This window comes from Botryllus schlosseri, chromosome 2 (genome assembly GCF_051294905.1).
Source record: "Botryllus schlosseri isolate E-star chromosome 2, Bs_hap1, whole genome shotgun sequence".
Taxonomy (NCBI): Eukaryota; Metazoa; Chordata; class Ascidiacea; order Stolidobranchia; family Styelidae; genus Botryllus; species Botryllus schlosseri.
The window spans coordinates 10459869-10478966 of record NC_137237.1 but is presented as its reverse complement, the minus strand read 5'-3'; the positions used below and the strand labels follow the sequence as shown (position 1 = coordinate 10478966).

Below are 19098 nucleotides of genomic sequence, written 5' to 3'. Positions count from 1 at the left end.
ACCGTAAGTATTCTAGGCCTAGTTTTGGTTGCCTAGAAAACTAGAGCATCTCAGCATAACCCCTCAAAGTAGTGTAAGTAGGCAAAATCTAGTTGAAGTACTTCGTTACTAACCACCGCTGAAGAGCACGTCATTAGTATCATCCTCAACGCGGCTTAGCCGGTTCACGGGTGGCAGTTGCCAGCTGGCAGGGCCTGGCAGAGCTGCTCTGGAGAGCGGATGGAGCAGAGATGAGTGGATTTGAAATTTTTATGTCCAAATGCAATCCAAATCTTCAAATCCTAATTCTAATCCGATATAAACTTGCAATTTCTTTTAGAAAGCCTACATCTTATGCCTACTTTTGATAGGGGGTTGCTCCTTCCCAAAGGTACTGGTCAGAGATTGCTCTCTTTCATGTAGCCTACATCTTATGCCTATAATTTCTCAAAAAGAAATATAACACCATATGATGAATGATACGCTACGCCCCGAACTCCGCTGTCAGTAGCCTATATCATAACCGTCCGCTATGTCATCTCATCGATGGGCAATCAGTCGCCAAATTGGCCTGAAACTCGTATGGCTGACTTCTCCGTTATTCTCTGCTGTTTCGAAATATATTTCGCTACGCATCGAACTCCGCTTTCAGTATATTATAACCGTCCGCTTCGTCATCCCTCGAACTCGAATGGCTGACTATTCGCTTACAGATTCTGATCTCAGCTTCATATGTTGTCTTTTAATTGTCATTTAGCTCGAAAGTTTATATGTTCCGCCGTCTACACGTTTTAGAGTTGCGTATGCGCGTGTCTATAAAGGTCAATGACCGAAAGCTCCGCTCTCCGCTTCCTCCGCTATCTCCGTCTTTTAGGAATCGGCATTTTTGGCTCTCTCCGCCGTCTCCGTTGTTTCCGCGTTTTAGGGTCCACTCTCCGCTTCCTCCGCTTCTCCGTCTTTTAGGGATGCCCAGAATGTCCGCATTCGGAATACCAGCAATTTCTTCTCAATGAATACTATTCAGCCTTCAGGATTACCGGACCACGACCTAACATCGATCTCGCCTTCCGCCACATCATTTTGTCGCTTGCCTTTTACATCCTATGCTATACTTTTCATTCAGTGTGCGATTGTGCAATGTGCATGCTCTTCTCTACTTCGCTTAGGCCAAGGTGGGTGTCTGATTTCAAAGACTACTTCAAGTCGTTTCGACACCTTCCTATCTTTTCATTGTATCGCAGCTTTGCGGGGCTTTGAAATGATGAAAATATTAATAAACTGATACTGAATCAAAAGATTTAAAATTCATGGTTGACATCGTATAATCTCCATGGTCAGCTGCTCAGTGATTTTTTTATGGCATCGAATATACAGTACACCCAACCCACTCACCCATCTCTTCGTAGTGCTTTTCAAGGCGATAGCGCTGAACTATATATAATCTGAACGGCGACCGTTGGGTGTTAACTCATTTGTGTTTGAGCATCGCATCACGAGAAATTACCGCAAATATGAATGGGCTATCCGACGCCTCACCTACTGCGGCGCATGGAGGCAGTGGCGATGAAGCTGGATCGATGTCTCAGGCTGAGATTTCGGAATTTCTTGCACAAATTGAGGACATAACTCCAACGGTAAGTCTCAGTGAAACCATAAAAAAAAACTTGGGAATCATGCGCTTTCGAACTGGGTTCAAACACATGCATGATTGCATGGTACCTTGGTACGTAACTTACAGCATGCAGTGTTGGGCGGGATCAAGTCACCACCTTCGACTTCGAGCTACAAGTCAATTCGAGTCAATGTACGTTTGACTCGAGTCAAGTCAAATGGCTCGAATTTTTAAGCTGACCGAGTCGTGTCATTTAGAGGTGACTCGAGTCAAGTCAAGTCACATGGAGTCGTGTCACAAAGTATTCACTAAGTACACTATAATGCAAATATTATAGCAATGGTGTAAGGGCAGGAACCCTGACCCATAGCTCAACATACATACACAAATTTTAATACTGCGTAACGAACATACTGCCGTGAAACAAGGCTCAAGTCGATGCAAAAAGAACTTTAAACTATATATTCTTCAGTAGCTACGATCTAGGATTAATGAATACCCTATGCAATGTGGTATTTAAGTCCCTATCTACTGATGTATCTCATGAAAATCGATACGCAGTCAGTAGGAATTGTAGAATAGGGTAATATACCGCTGGAATACCGGTGCTCCTACACAATGATGCCCACAAATTTGTGATTTCCTTTTCAGATACCAGATGTCGTTGCATCACATTACTTGAACAAAGCTGGTGTAGACACCACAGACCCAAGAATGTAAGGCTTTCTTTTCAAAGATTTGATAATATATACCGTTATTTAGGTATATAGAACCCAGTTGCTTCAAGCAGCTATACGCTCTTTACATGGAACATTTTTATGATTAGATATATACTTCTCAGTGGGATATCTATTTAATCCAATCTACATAATAATCCAAGTTTTATTTTCCATATACCACCCTGTGGAAATAGTATTTTTCTTGCAAGGGTCCTGAGATAATGGGCTAATATGGTTTTCGAATCTACCTTCAATTTAAGCATTATGCTATTATACTAGTGAACTTGAGTCACTTTATTCAAATCACAAAATCCAGTGTTGGGATCAAGTGACTACCTTCGAGTCACGAGTCATTTCAGATTTTGACTCGAGTCAAGTCAAGTCACTCGATTTTCGAAGGTGACTCGAGTCAAGTCAAGTCACCCGATTTTTTGAGGTGACTCGAGTCAAGTCACGAGTCAAGTCACTATTCGAGTCAAGTTGAATTTTCAAAGTACGATACATAATTCAAGGTCATTGCATTTTGCTAACTGTTTTAAATATGGATGGAGTCCCCATTTATTCTGAATCAAGGAACGAATAAAGAGTTGATAATACACGCAAGAAGGTGCTCTATCGCTCATGCATACGTAGTACTGTCAAACTACACAAGTATAGCGGTCTAGCCTCAGTCTATAATAGGGGAGGGAAAACTACGCCTCACGAGCCGCGTGCTGCATGCTCTTTGAGTCTTTGATTGCGACTCTTCAATGAGTGTGCAATGTGCATTCGGTGATAATGAACGTAACCCACTGTGCCTTTTCCGTCAAGATTCGCCCAATAATCACACAGCTATAATTGAAACGTCATTACAAAACCAAACACCAAAACCTGAATTTCCAAGAGTTACCCAAAAAAGACATGGTTATGAAGTATTATGATAACCGAACTCCCCACTGTTTGGTTTGACGTCATATCAGTCCGATTTCAAACACCTTGCAGCCTAGGTGGAGACGCATCGTCTGATACCACACAATAATAAACTTCATTCGATACTCTACATTTCCTTGTGACGAAATATAGTAGTATATATCAATTTTTGTGTTGTGAGTCTTCTAAGGCAACAAATTTTGACATGCGGCTCACGCGTTAAGCAGCTCTGCCCACCCCTGATCTAAAATTTCCAGCCAAAATATAGGATAGCATATGAAGCATCAGAAGGTTCAATAAAATGATATGGAGCCATACCCTACCCACATATATATCCATGATATACAACTATAAACGTATGGACAATATTCGTTCCATTTAAAGCACGCAAGAGGGTTGGTTGAATTGAGCAGGATTACGACAATGTAAGCTATACGCTCCGATCACTGCGTTAACAATCAATTCATTATTGATGTAACAATGAAGGCTCGGTAAAACGTACAGTCGTACAATCATTGAGTGATCGGTTAATAATCCGATCGTATACACGATACGGCGATTTAGTCGACATCGATTACTTGATGACTTGAAATTGACTCGTGAATTTTGCTTCGAGTCACGAGTCAATCTGCATTTTTGAAACGTCGAGTCAAGTCAAGTCATTTTTGCAAAGTGACTCGAGTCAATTCAAGTTATACGAAAAAGGTGACTCGAGTCATCCCAACACTGACAAAATCTGATCAAGTTGAGCCAAATCACAGCTTTTACTGCCACCAAGGTAAAATGATGTTAGGTCCATGTGCCCAAGCTCGAATGACACCAGAACTTATTTTCCTTGCTTCAAGTGGCACATAGCAATAGCAGCTGTAGAATAAGGCTTCTCTAGAATGCTAGCTAGTTTAGATTCAACAAAGGATATGAAATCTAATCTACTCATGAAGAATGTAGAAATTTGCTCGGCTAAACAACATGGACATGGACATATTGAGTCGCGCTGGCCTGTAGTTGAGTTAGTGCGATCTGGAGGCGAAGAATTTCCACATATGATGCAACGAAAAATAAAATCTATTCATAACACTGGGCAACAATTTACAACAAAAAATCTGTTGACTTTGATTTTACACTTGATTTAGGCTAATTTTGGCGTGCTGATTCCCAAAATGCCACCGGTTTTCTTCTATCACGTCAACTTTTCGCTCTATGACATATGCCCAAAATATGCAAATTTTCATTTTAGGCATATTACTTTTCCATACCGTATAAAAATCCACACTTTTACCATATAATAAGTTATATAGTCAAGGACTCGATTGAATTGTGTAGGAAAAAGGTATTGGTATCGATCTAGGCCGATGTTTTCACCCATTTTTGGTAGAGGATGCAATTATCCAAGGATATTTATCACACATATTTGATGCAAACTGCTGGATATGGCAAGAAAATTAAACATGACATTTGCTATCAGCTATAGTTCCAATGCCCCCATTCAGCTTATCCAGAGTAACCTGAAAGTCCCATACGCTCGACAATTTAGATCAAGATGAAGATCTTAGGGATAGCAGGTCAAATGATGAAGATGTTCGAAATCGAAGTTGATTCAGAATGTAGAGTAGTCCATCAACACGAGTTATTGATATGACGTAGCTTTGGGACTTGGAACAGAAATCTTCGGAACTTTTAACATCCTTATGAAGTGAGAAAAGATTACTTGGCAAGGTAGAGAAGGTATCTCACTTTTGATCAGGAGAAACAGCCTCTTCTTCATAGGCCTACTTTCGGTAGCTTTGTGAATGGCCGTGATACTGGCATTGGCATGATACCGTTACCATGGATTACTGGAGGAGTTAGGAATCCCGATTTACAAGTCCAGTGAATGGCAAATGCCTATAGGTAGCTCAAAAGAGATCCTAAAGTGTGCCATTCTTCAAGATGGCAAAGTCGTGCGTGCAGTAACAATTGCACTGGCGACGTCTTGGGTGCAGTAACAATTGCACACTCAGTTAGTCTTCGTGAATAATACAGAAACATTAAAAGTAATACAGAAACATTGAATTATTGCAATGTCACGAGCACAATTGGATCATATGAGTCAGCTTTGAAATATTGTGTTTTCTAGTGGTCAGACAATAAGGATACACATGTGCCACTGCCATATGTTTATGTCGGACAGCGGACATTTAAGAAAAACTTGAAATATCTTGATAGTTTCCCTGGAAACCTTGACATAGTCAGAGATGGCCAAGGAGAAAATGTCCCCCAACATCTGAAGATGATGGGGATAAGATACCAGAGTAGATTGGAGCTTATATATGTTAGCTGACTATTGCTCGAGTATCAGACTAGACAACCTACAGAATTATGGGTTATTAGCGTGAATTTGGACCCTAGTCTTCTAGAAGCAATATCAGTTTAAATCAACCAAATAAAGCAGTGCAAATGTTTATTTGAAGTCTAATGATTTACTTTCGACTGGTTGTAGTTTTTGAAACGTTTTATACAATAAACACATAATATTAAAAGTAGTGCTAATATGTGGGTTTTGAGGCAATGTGGGGGGTGCCTAACCAAAAAAATTGACTTGATAGAGAAAAACGGAAGTCATTTTTGAATTCAGCGCCCAAAAGTTGGTCAAAATCAATAGCCTGATCGAAGTGAACAAAAACTGTGTTGACCAGTGATAATGTGAAAAAAAATAATTCTGCTTTATTGACTATTCAATCCTCATGAAGTCCTATCGCTCAAATATGCTCCCTCATAAAACCGATCGGCGTGATCATCAGTGTTCTCTCTTTGGTAGTTACTAGATAGTGAATAATGGATGATTGCATTGGGATAATCACAGAAAATAATGAAAAGATTGGTTCTGACTGTGACTGTTCCAGGTCACGAATACTCGCATTGGCGGCGCAAAAGTTCCTCTCTGACATCATTAACGATGCTCTTCAAACAAACAAGCTAAAGGGTGCCCAAAATCGACCCGCAAAAGGAAAGGAAAAGAAGTAAGAGTGTTTGTGTTCTCCGTCAACAATATCTTCATTGTTGGGGATGTCCAGGTATGTCTTGACGCTGGAGGATCTGGCTCCAACGCTTGCAGAGCATGGTCTCACTGTGAAGAAGCCTGCATACTACACATGAGATTATAAGCACCAATCAATTTCAATTCTGCAATACTGGGAGCAGTTGGAATCCTCAACTGCGATTTCTCAGTGTTGCAAATCCTGGTTCCGCTGACGATACCGTGCCGGATGGATAAGGACGTTCGGTTTTATTTGACTTGGTCATGCCTTGATGAAATAGATAGAACTCAATCAAGTCAAAGCAATGCCTATACCAAGCAATGTTCATGAATGCGTATGTTGTATAGCACAACTGGTGTAACTGTCCTTACTCTTCTGTCTACATGAATATACAAATGTCATTTCGTAGTTCAATGGTTATTCACAGTGATATCAGTCAGAACATTATATTTGGTTTACGATTGATATCTGTTCTCATTTTGATGTGGAATGCGAATTACAGCAAGAATCATTGCCTGCTAGGCATCTACGAAGACTTTCTGAAATATACCGTACCTAGAGGATGAATGCATCGAAACTTGGGTTCACACTAATTTTCGAAGTTTTGTCAAAACCACTCTTATTGTCCAACGTGATGCTGTCTTGAGGTCTTCTACCGTTCTTCGAATGCGTTCAACTCATCCGTGGAGTGCAGAGTATGCTCAGAATCATATGTATAGATTTGTATACGGCTCTATAAACTGTGTTACTGCACCTTTCTTACAATTAAGGTACACAAGATATGAATTAATATTGCGTGCATGCAGTAAGTAATGTGGATCAAGGAGTCAGATCCACGACTATGGGATTTGGCCAGGGCAGGAGTGTCAGGCTGTGGGCTCTAGTAGGGCTGGGTTTGAATTTTCAGTATATTTCTTTTGAATTGACATGGAGCAGGAGTACGGCCAAAGATCCAATTTGCGTATAATGAGGTAACTTTGAGAGTTGTACCACTACCATTGAGCAATATGGATACTAGTTGTGTTCGACACAATTTGTTAGTATGGCCATTTTTGTTATATCGCCTCTAACCTGCAAGACTATTTAAACAAGCTTGGCAAGGTCTCCCAACTGCTAGAACTTCCCACATTCGGAATCATCAACAGACTTTATTGCACAATTACTCATAGACTGTCAGTCGGTCATGTACGGACAGTTGAAGACGTCACAAAAATCATCCTAGGACATTACTAGACACAACTCACGCCGTTAAAATATGAAAAATAATACGTATGGTTCAGCACTCTTGTGTTGCCAGAGAAAAAGAGGCAATTTCAGCTCGTAAACAGGAAAATACAAAATAAAATTTTACAGAAGATCTCAATACAAATTTCATTACGCATACGGTACAGGATTTATTCCATTACAGTCTCCAAAGTCTTGGATTTACGTTTCCTCACCCGCCCATTTGAAGTTTTGTAGTCTTCATCCGAATACATAGAATTATCATCAGTATCTATTAGATAATCGCGGATCGGCTTGTTTAGATTGGGGCTTTCATCAATCAAGGCTTTGACCCGTGGAAATCTGTCAATACAACACAATGTGACAATGTAGTTTCACCCCTGCGGTTACTGCTATTCCACCAGCAAAAAGTAATCGATCAATGAAGGAACAACGCATTGTTTCGTGTACTCTAATATGAATTTTCTAAGAAAGGTCATTGCTACAATATGTCTTCATCCGGGTTGTAATGACTCGACTCAATTTGTGTATTGGCTAAACTTGCACTCGGGTCATTGTGTAGGACTCGAACTAAATCGTATGACTGGAGACTAGGATGGCCAAGCCAGACCACCACCAAGTCACCACATGATTGGTATTTCGCCTATCAGTCCTGATACTTGGAAAATAGGGCCAGAAACTGTTAGGTCTGTGGAAAACTACGATATTACGAATGCAAGCCATTCTATATCACCCGAGCAGAGTTGAAAAAAGTGAGTTGAACCCAAAACTGAACTGCGAACAATTTGACTTGGACTCGACTCTCTACTCACTGACTTGGACTCGATGGTGAATTGAAAATGACTTGACTTATGACTTGGTTACAACCCTGGTCTTAATCATGAAAATGTGCCCCGCATTGTATTACATACAGTGGTTTGAATTTATGACAAGATTTGCCTGACATTGGTTTCTCTGGAGAACAGATTATCGGATACCGTTGGTTTAGTTGACCAGTGTTAGTGGCGTGCGACGAGCCGGTGTGGGTGTATGATACACAGGTATTTTCAGAGGTGGTCAGTAACGAAGTAATTCTTCTTTTTCGAAGTACTCAAGTAGTTTTCCACTACTTCTGGTACTTACTCAAGTAGATCTGAATTTCCACTACTACTTCATAATATTTTGTGATCTACTTACTTAGTTTTAGCTATTTTCAGTTTGTCAAGTAGATGTAGTTTAATACTCCAATCAGGAAGATAGCCTGAGAAATTTCGGGGCTGTTTTCACGAAGTATCGACATTTAATTTTCATAAGCGTCGAGTTAAGCCTAGAATTTTGGTCACGCTTCGCGCGCAGTGAATGCTGAGTGTCCAGTATGATTCCACGAAAGTATCGGTGAATATAATTTAGGTTAGCAGGTTGACGTAGTTCCGTTCACACCGCATTGTCACCCTTCCCCATATCAAATATTTCATCACAGTATATATGGCTTATCATAATGTTTGAAACTGATGTTTCGCAATCTAGCATTATACTCATCATACCGTAATCTAGCTGTCCATGGCGTGTTCTAATCTGGAAAAGTGGACTCTGACTTTTCTCTAGTTTTAGAGCTGTTTTAGCATACCAACCTTCGAAACTTTCTGGACTAAAGACATTAAATACATGTTCCGTTTTTAGATTTATATTTCACTTTCAATTCCAAGTACCATATATTTTGATTTCTAATTAATATCAGTTCTTTTGTCTGGATAACGTACATGTTGAAGTATAAAAGCAAATGTAGTAATGCCTTCCATTTCCAGAAATAAAGCTACACAATATTGCATTTTTACGGTCCACCATATTTTTTAACGTTTACTAATTGCACAATGTGTTTACACCGTATCCAACACACCATCTACGTATTGCTCTTCGACTAAACTACAGGTCTTATAATATGGGGGAGTGCGCAATACCATGATATTTTCTAAAACGTGCTGTTTGAGTGAACAGAGGATTAGTATCGCATTTCCATATCAATACTATTATTTTCATCCCATGATGTGGACGAATGCTTATCCTTATGCTATCGAAAATTAGATACCTGCTGGTTTGCATCAATATGAATCAAGCTTGTCACCTTTCGCATAGCTCAATTTGCACCTTTTTACAATCCATGTGAACAAATTAGGATCGTTTTCACAACTACTTACTTACTTGAGTACTTTTAAAGTCAGTCAATTCTACTTCAAGTAGTTTAGGGTTTATCATGGAAGAAGTACTTCTACTCGTACTCGAGTCGATTTTATTCGTCGCTACTTCTACTTGGGTAGCTTTCTTGACTACTTTGACCACCTCTGGGTATTTTGAGGTCAAGTTGCGACCAACACACAGCCGAGCAAAGTGCGGTGCCAAAAATACAGCCGGCAGTAAGACCTTGGCCAAAATTGACCGTCAGTGGTTGGTCAAAGCCTTTGATATCGATATCTCCGGTCGTCGGAACCGAAGAGTCCAGTCTTTGCAATCTGAGTAGAGAGTAGCACAAATGCGACCCCAGAAAAACCAAATTGTGGGTGTTTCATCAACAAGTGTCTGCACGTTCTCAGTCATACGTGCCCGTGAAAAAATAGCATATACCAACATTAAAAATGTTCTTTTTGATGTGCGATGCTTGGGTCGCGAGATGCCATTAAAACTCATATTTTGGTCGGGGTCTACAAGTTTAAGAACCACTGTGCTACAGTAATGCTTTGAGCAATGAAACTGATTTGTCAGTTTCCACCCACTAGAACCGTATTTGCACGAAAGTTAATATCAAAAATTCAGGTAGCCTATATGTGATTCATAATCACATTTATGTAGTGATGTGTGGGCTAATATGATCTGTGATAAAAATTTAACCACCAAAAGACCCATTAAACTTGCATTGGCATTACCAATCACAGAACTTATTTCAAAGAGCTTCTTGGAGGTACAGAACGTCAATATACAATTGAATAGTATATTTATATTGCAATGAACCCAAATATTTTCGGCTGACGCTCGTCAGCAGTAATCGTCAGCAACTAATAGAGAATTGGAAAGAACATTGTATATCAACAATCATATCACAAAATATGATGTCACCAGCATGAAATGAGATCTCAAATAGGAGAGCGTTCAATGTACAATCTTAAAATAGTACATTGAATATGAACATACTATTCAAGAACTTACTTCATTTGGAATCTCCACAAAGTCCACAACACATAGCAGACGAATGCACCGATCCAGAACAGCTTTATGTAGGTCGGAAACGGTGTGGTGATAACATCCCACCCGAACTTAACGACAACAAGAAGCTCAGTACATATGATCATCACAATCATCCAGGCCTGCTGTCCAAACTTGTCTGTGACCCTGTGTAGATTTGATGTCATATGTCAGTGTGTGCTGACGAACTCAGGTTAACAAGTCACAATTCCACAGCATGAGCACGCAACCAGAATCAGCAACTCGAAGTAGCCTTACTAAATGATGCCAGTGGAGTATTTGAGTAGCAGTGCCACACCAGAATGAGCTGAATATATTAAAGTACATGTAACCATGTAAATTTGGCTTCGCGAAGAGGAACATAAGAAAAAAACACAGATTTGGTAAGCAGTGCTTTAGATTTGACGAGCAAGTGCGTTTACTCCCCTTTTATACATGTTCTAAACTTTCCCTACTCCTTGGTGAGGTTGGTAGAAATACTTGATACATCATGCAACTTCCTTTGTGTTTTTCAATGTATCACAAATAGGTGTAATTTTGAAACTATACATCTTCATCATTGAGCTACGCGTTCACCGTTCATGGCAATTTCCCTCACAACAACGACGCAGTTCTATCTATAAACTACTTTACTCAACAAAACCTGGTTAGTTGAAACCCACTAGAGTCGTGTCATCTTTTTCCATAAACAAACAGAAAGTGCTTTGGATTTCGATCGTAGTCTATGAAATAATATCGAATGGGATCTGTGGTCCAAAGTTTCCCGCTCCATTTCACAAAAGGTAGTGTGACAAGCGCTTGCCTCTTCTCGTAATCGAATTTTCAAGGTATAAACGTAACTTACCAAAGACTAATCGGCTTACCCGTTCATGAAGTCATACATTTCTCTAACAGCAACTCCACCCCAAAGGCCAATAAACACAAGCCTCGTCAGTACCAGAGGGTGGTCAGGCGGCATCCACATAACAAATTTGAGATAGAAGGTATTCAATTCGGCGAGCAAAATCTGTAAGATGAACGCAATCGGTGACATCACACACGCAACAACGAATCACGATCACACATTTACCATAAAGATCTGAAACGACACCAACAGCCATCGGTACAGATTTTCCGTCGGCTTCCAACGGAAACTGATCCAGCTGTACGGACTAAACTGCCCAACCACCCTTCGCATTTTTCCTCTGCAAAAGGTTAGGTAAGCAGTAGTAACAAGCGATTTATTCTTTTTTAATACAGCGAAGTGGAGCACCAGTAGGTAAATAGCACTGCATAGCATGGTATCATCGAGTACATAATATTTAGACAATTTCTACTCAACCTGTTTTCAGGCAAAACTACTTACTTTTCACAATTTGAATTTAATAAAGTAGAAAGTAGTTTTGGAATATTTTTGCATCACTTGAATGAGTAAAATTTCCATAACAACCGACAAAATGGCCCTATATCACCGTAACGGAGTATATATTCAAAACTCGCATCTATTTGTAGTGTGATTTGTCATTTTGGGATAGTCACAATCACGAAAATGAAGATACATCTTGCAATTTCTATGGTGCCCACCTGCGATTAACTGCTAAAAGTAGCCTATATGGCCCCCTCGACCAGATCTATTTTATTATTTTATTCTACTTCTCAAACATTACATCTTCTTCTTTTGACATGTCTTGAAAAATGCAACTTCTACTTGGCATATAACGTTCACTACTCTGACCATCCCTGCACTAATGATAACAATGTAGATTGCAGCACAAGATCACTCCCACTGAATGTCAAGGAATGGTGTAAAAGCAAGTGATCTCTTACAAGTAATTGCTGTTGTCTTTCGATTTCTATTGTTAAAAATTCCAGAACTTGCAATATAAAAAAAACACACCACCGGGTTAAAGGTGCTCGCAAAGTGAAAATTACGGCGAATGCATCATCATAAATTTACTTGTAAGATGGTATATGCCAGAGACCAATCCACTTGTATTCCTTCACAGAGAGATACTTGAGACACTTCAGTCCTAAATATATTCCGAGACCGTTGCAAACCAGAAAATCGAGTATCCACTGAAACAGAGACATCCAAATTGTACATCACACACACGACATCTCAAGTATATACTCACATGGTCCCACCAGCATTCGGAGAAATTGGGAAGTTGATGCTCGAACGTGTATTCCAACAGTTCAAACGTAGCGCTGATAACTGTTGTCATCCAGATGTCGCGAAAAATCAAGGCCTTCAAGAACCATCCTAAGAAGTGGGCTGTCACAAATCCGTCCATTTTATCCTGTATCAAATTAAACAGATACATGGTGGTTTCGGTGGATAACACGACAGATGCTGTCCAAATCAGGGGTGTGCTACCTTTTTGAAACGTGGCTAGATATGAATAACTATCATAAACGATAGTCCAAATAAACTATATATAGCTAAGAGTGTATATACTTAGCAATGAATAAATAGGCGCAGCATTAAGCTAATTTAGAAAATTGCGTGTTACCAGGTTCAACTTGATACAGCTGAATTCCAAAACACTCAAATGATGGGGATGTTCAATGTTTCGAAATAGAATGACTTGGAACTTGTGCGACTCGAATTATACATGACCCAGTTTCTATTAATTGAAGGCTACATCTTTACAGCCAGTTTATTTGTATACCATGACATTATGCAGAGGTCCATCCTTATGTCCCGGGTCCCATACAGTGCAGTTGCCACCGTACGCTCGGAAATCCAGGGGTTGATTGAGGCTGGGGTCGAGGTAGGTGAGGAAAAACCTCGCTTGATCTGCTGACTGAGAATAGAGATAAAGTAGACAAGCGATTATTGTGTGCTTCTCTCTAACAAGTTAATTATCAACTTGACAATTACCCGCAAACACACTACTGGAGGGTAACTCCTAAACGACACTGGCGTATTGCAAAATCACTTTACTGTGCTAATAGAGCATAGGCTACAAATATTCATTGTAATATAATAGGAATACCCAGTCTTTAATTTACGTCAACTCCTGGTAAAAGATACTGTGCTTCAATATTTTGGCCCTACATGTTAGGAAATGGAATATGGTATTTAGAGAAGCAGATAGAAAGATTTTTCGCAGCCCTATGAGATCTGTTTGACGTCTCAAAAATACACATTCTATTGTCAACAAAAGATATATCAAGTCAGCAACGATTCACAGCACAATACAAGGCTCACATGTACCATAAAATGACATTCACTGTTCATCACGGCACAGCACATTTCCCATTGAGGAAACTGCACCAAATATTAAATAAAAATACCGCTAAGTGAATGACATAAGTAAATAGAAGAATTCCTCTATTTTCAACCCATCTATTGACCGTTCAATCGGGTTTATGACCATGCGGGCAGTGTAATCGCACTTCTTCAAAAGTTCTTCAAATTGCACAGTTTTGAGAAAATGATACAGGCATTCAACATGATGAGACAAAACATTATAATCATAATAGTTATGTGATCAGTGATCAGACTGATCATCCTCATAACTTCAAAGAATAAAAATAACACAATCCGAACTTGAACTCTCTCCAAAACTTACACAATAAGGCTTCCTGCACATTGTCACCATACAAGCATTCTAGTCAATGGCACATTGAAAGTGATAATTAGCAATCAAATATTGTAACGTCAGTTATTACTTCGCATATATTCAGTTTGGAATGGGAATAGATTGCTTCTGCTACTGTTATGATCGGATAAGATAATGTTATTGAAGTTGATTTTACTATATCCTAACATCTAGATTACGAATAGGAATTATGGATTATATTTCACATTTACATTTTGTTGACATAAAAATGCCTCACATGCATGTAGTTTTGTAGATTAGTGGTTCTCAATCTTTTTAGCTTACGGACTGGTAAAATTTCAAAACAAATTTTGCAGAACGGTGAACTTTTTACCGCGCGTGATGCACGTGTTCTGATAAATCTGGGGACATGCTCGTTTATGTGTTGTTGATATACAACGTTCTTTCCAATTTTCTACTAGTTGCTGACGATTACCCCTGACGAGTGTCAGCCGAAAATATTCGGGTTCATTTCAATACGAATATACTATTCAATTGTATATTGAATTTCTGTACCTCCAAGAAGCTCTTCAAACTAGAAATTGTAACTTTAATGGGAACTTTGGTGCAGTCTCTTTGATATTACACGTTTGTTATTGAAGTTTGTGTAAAGGCAAACTCCTGTCACAATGCGACTTCGCTGTTAGCTGTATTCCATTATACCGTCAAGTGTCATTAAATTTACTGTTGAATTCCGTCGAATTTTGTTTAAAATGTCTTCTCAGCTTTCACATGTTACCAACGTTTCAAACGAATTGTAGACTACTTTTAAACCGGTTGATACAACAATTGCAGCATTGTGATGTGGGGAAAGCCGTATTTTATTTCTCTGATTAAATTACAAGCCTTGAACCACTTACATTTTGTAATTGAGAATAAAATTGAAATATATCTGGCAGACCGGCAGGAATTTGACATGGACCGGCAGTTGAGACTCACTGATATAAAAGATGGCCGGATAAGCGGAAGATCTGAGATCAGACTTATTTCCACCTCCACATAGCCTACTATGTGGGATATGATCCCTAATAAGGATTAGCATTGTCCAAAAATCAGTCAACAGATTTCCCGAGTCTAGGTCATCAATCTCTGTAAATCTATGATATTGACTATACTGATATGACAGTCAATCCTGAACTTCACGCAATAAATTGGCTTGTGGTCGTTGTGGATGATGGTAAACATATTCCATTAAGAAACTCGTTCATTATTGAATGTATCCAAAGAATACAACAGCATGGAAACACCTTCAAAATGCATAAGTATGTTGATAGCAAGGTTGCAGTATTATCATTAAATCGGTGTTGCATGTTTCTTGATATAAAACATCATGGTACGGCCTTTGACACAAAGATACATGCGATCATTTTGAATAAAATCATTTCTCACTTGAAACAAAATGAAGAGAATCCCCAACTCATACAGAATGCTGGCACAAAATAGAAACCTCCAGAAAATTGGATGAGGTCTAGTGAACGGGCCATCTTTAACTTGAGTAATACCGATAGCCAGAAACATGAGAATCCCTGCAATGATTCCTCTGAAATAAAAGTCCAGAGGTTACATTTCGAGATGGAGTCAAATCACCATGCTACGCATAGAGTTCGTGGTCAAAACTAAGGTTGGTCCTCCAGACCATATTAGCTTCACACATTGCACATACATATAAGAAAAGGAATGAAGTGATTTGCTGCTTATGACAGCAGTATTTGTAAGTGGTTTCCCAATAGTAATCCCATCAAAACCAGCAACATTGATAAGGATTGGTCATACCTAACCAAATTACATACGGTATCTAATCAGTTATAAAAGCAAATTGGGTTAGCACTCGTGGTCAGATTCAGGCGGTTTGTACCGGTTCTACAGAACAGTCTCACTAAATTTATGAGATCAGCGAACTGGTTAGCATTAGGCTACTTGTTAATATCAATTACTTTTTGTTACAGAACCGGCTTATAAATATGAATTTTGTGATAAAACGGTCTGGCAATAACTTGGAAATTGGAATCCCACCACTGGTTAGCTCGATAAGTTCAGCACGAATTACAAGACAACACATCGCTCAATCAAGTATAACAGGCCACAAAAGTGAATTAGTATTTGGCCAGTAATCCCACAGTCAAGACAAAAATCAAAACCAAACAAAAAGAATACTTGTCTGTACTTGATATTACTGGACCACCGTTTGGCATATCGATTTTCCCTACTGACACATTCCTCTTCATTTCATTTCTTGTCACTCTGTTATATCTTATGTTACTTTTCATTCAGTGTGCAATGTGCATACTGTGCATGCATCGTATTTACAAGTTCTTTTATTAATACCTGCAGGCCAAGGTGGTACTGTAAAATCGCTATATAGTCTCAGAAATCGATGCATTGATTGCATTTCTAACTCAAGCAGGGAAATTGTTTGATTAAAATTTGTACCCCCAATCTGTTCCACTGTTGATTTTAGTTTATCATTCCATTACGTGTTATATTGATATAGTTATTTATGATTAACATAAGTCGAACCCAAACTCCACTTGGAATTATGATTACCGTACCAACATCCACTTTGGGTATAGTCGACTAGATGATCACCCAATACCTCAACAGAGTCCGGTCCTAAATATTCATCCAGTGAAATTTGGTGTTGTCTGTTGAGTCACTTTTGGACCGAAATATATACTTGACTATTAATAACTTAACTGATAAACGATTTCACATTCAACGAGGTTAGAATAGGATGAAAAGCATAAAAATAGTTGATTGTTTTCGGTGAATGCTGACTGGGTTTACGACATTGCGAAGTCATCATCATATTTCTATAATTTTCTACAAATCAAAACATCATGATATTGCAATATAATCATACCTTTTAACATTGTATTCAACGTCTTTGGACTCTTCTTCAGTAAATACTATATACGACAGAACAGCCACAATGCACACAAGGGCTAAGATTGTATGAGCACGCCTGAAACAAAAAGATCTATTTTGTTCAAGCGGTATTCGGTATGAAATTATTTTCTGGCGAAAACTTACCAGAAAAATGTATTCGTTCCATCATCAAAGACGACAGATTCCGACTGGCGTCTCGAAATAAGCCTGCTCGATGTTCGTCCGTCACGTCTCGCATCCATGGCTAATGGCTATCAATGTTTAACAGTTCTATCGCTTTTAATTCGGCATAAATCCATCGTAAAGCGTGATGAATGATGATGAACACTGCACGCAACCATTGCGCCGCACCGCGTTGCTGCATTGCCGCTCTTCATTTGTAAACAACCCTTCACCATGTGCATCACCTAGCGACCAAATATTATCTTTCGATATTTCAATGTGACCCGTCAGTCCTTGACAAAGGCCCGACGAATTGTTATCAGTTCGACGATAAATCGAGTCGATGTCACACTTTGAAAAAAATATCAGTCTCAGCCATTAGATGCAAAAAATACCGACAATTTCCGTGACGTCACAGCATGGTAGTAGCGATAGCGAGTTATAGAACTAGAACTACTCTATAATAGAACCACGGACGACGACCACGACCTCTGACATATCGATCTCGCCTCCCGATACATGTTACCACTTTTTGTCGCCTGTTTTTTATATTATATCCGTTTACTTTTCATTCAGTACGCCTGCCTCCTTTTTACATCGCCGTTCTTAAGGCGACAAAAAACGCCCCGAAAAAGATCCGACGAAAAAGATCCGAGGTGGATGTCAGTCTAAAAAGGATCGCAACTGCGTGTCGTTCGACATATCCTCCTATCTGTTCATTACATCGCATTGTGTGAGAGAGAGAGAGAGAGTCTTTATTTTCATCCAACCAAAATACATAACGCACGGCAGTGATGGTGGTACAGAAAATATGCTTGCACATTATTCGGTATTAGATAGGATCGAATGATCGATAAGACCGTGAAGGTCATCTAGTCTGATCACACCAGCATCAAACAGGTACACTTGACTCTAAGCAGTCTGGCTGTAAAAAAGGTTACAGTAGTTAAAAAAATAAAATAGAAGAAAAATTAAACGATGGTAGCAAATGATCAATGAAGCAATGTCTGGGCGAGGTAGGGCAACAGTGTTAGTGCAACGACAAGAGGTGATCAAGTAGGGCTTTTTTGAATCTATTATAAGGTAATTCACGGATGTGTGGTGGTAATGCATTCCAGATGATAGGTCCCGAGTAGTCGATAGATCTCTTAGTTAGGTTGCTATTGGGTGGGGGTAAGTAGATATTTCCTTTAGACGAGGATCTCGTGTAGTGGGAGTGGACATTTTTGGCAGGTATGAAAAAGTCATCTTATCGCATTGTAGCCTACATTGTGTGTGACTTATTCAGATGAAAAATATAACTCAACGATTATGTCCAAGTCTACTCCAAGTCGTTTCGACACCTTTCCTATCATTTCGTTGTATCGCAGTCTTGTGGTGTGTTGAAGTTGTTTTGAGTTGAATCTACGAATTCTGATTTGGGATTCTTATAGCTCGTCCAGATGCTGCCTTTCTAGTTTCTATTATTGCATGTTGTAGGAGCTCTGGCTCCATTTCTCTCCTATCTGTTATGGTATAATTCTATATCACGTGACTTATCGCTGGTATATTACCTAGCGCATATCGTATAATGGACTCTGATTTATATACGAGACTCATGTACGCTGTACTTACTGCTTAAACTATCCGAATTACTATCGACCCGTACAATATATCTGGAAAAGGCAATTGTTGTCGTCTCTATTGAACTGCCAGTCAAGAACTACACAGAACGCAGGACGTTCGTGTCAGCTACTGCGGAAGTGCCAGTTAAGTATAAACTGTAAGCTGATATCCGTAGACAACGGAAT

General features: G+C 39.3%; 2 protein-coding genes across 2 annotated transcripts; one reads left to right on the top strand and one right to left on the bottom strand.

The window, feature by feature from the left end:
- Nucleotides 1–1340: 1340 nt before the first annotated feature.
- Nucleotides 1341–6644, top strand: LOC145433468 (transcription initiation factor TFIID subunit 10-like). Its single transcript, XM_080310582.1, has 4 exons — nt 1341–1613; nt 2243–2307; nt 6102–6218; nt 6273–6644. Exons 1-4 carry the CDS (start codon nt 1491–1493, stop codon nt 6352–6354), a joined length of 387 nt encoding a protein of 128 aa, XP_080166708.1. The 5' UTR covers nt 1341–1490; the 3' UTR covers nt 6355–6644.
- A 720-nt stretch (nt 6645–7364) lies between these two features.
- Nucleotides 7365–17531, bottom strand: LOC145433466 (phosphatidylserine synthase 2-like). The gene is made up of 10 exons (XM_080310580.1): nt 17291–17531; nt 17121–17222; nt 15650–15800; nt 13325–13459; nt 12788–12952; nt 12610–12728; nt 11743–11857; nt 11537–11679; nt 10638–10820; nt 7365–7802 (listed from the first exon to the last, which is right to left on the bottom strand). Exons 1-10 carry the CDS (start codon nt 17386–17388, stop codon nt 7631–7633), a joined length of 1383 nt encoding a protein of 460 aa, XP_080166706.1. The 5' UTR covers nt 17389–17531; the 3' UTR covers nt 7365–7630.
- Between the last annotated feature and the right edge of the window lie 1567 nt (nt 17532–19098).

Coding starts and splice junctions, on each gene's coding strand:
- LOC145433468 (XM_080310582.1), top strand. CDS start 1,491: ATGAATGGGCTATCCGACGCCTCACCTACTGCGGCGCATGGAGGCAGT. Junction 2,308..6,101: donor GACACCACAGACCCAAGAAT/GTAAGGCTTTCT, acceptor TGACTGTTCCAG/GTCACGAATACTCGCATTGG. Junction 6,219..6,272: donor GCAAAAGGAAAGGAAAAGAA/GTAAGAGTGTTT, acceptor GGGGATGTCCAG/GTATGTCTTGACGCTGGAGG.
- LOC145433466 (XM_080310580.1), bottom strand. CDS start 17,388: ATGGATGCGAGACGTGACGGACGAACATCGAGCAGGCTTATTTCGAGA. Junction 12,729..12,787: donor CCGAATGCTGGTGGGACCAT/GTGAGTATATAC, acceptor TCTCTGTTTCAG/TGGATACTCGATTTTCTGGT. Junction 10,821..11,536: donor ATGTATGACTTCATGAACGG/GTAAGCCGATTA, acceptor AAATCTACACAG/GGTCACAGACAAGTTTGGAC.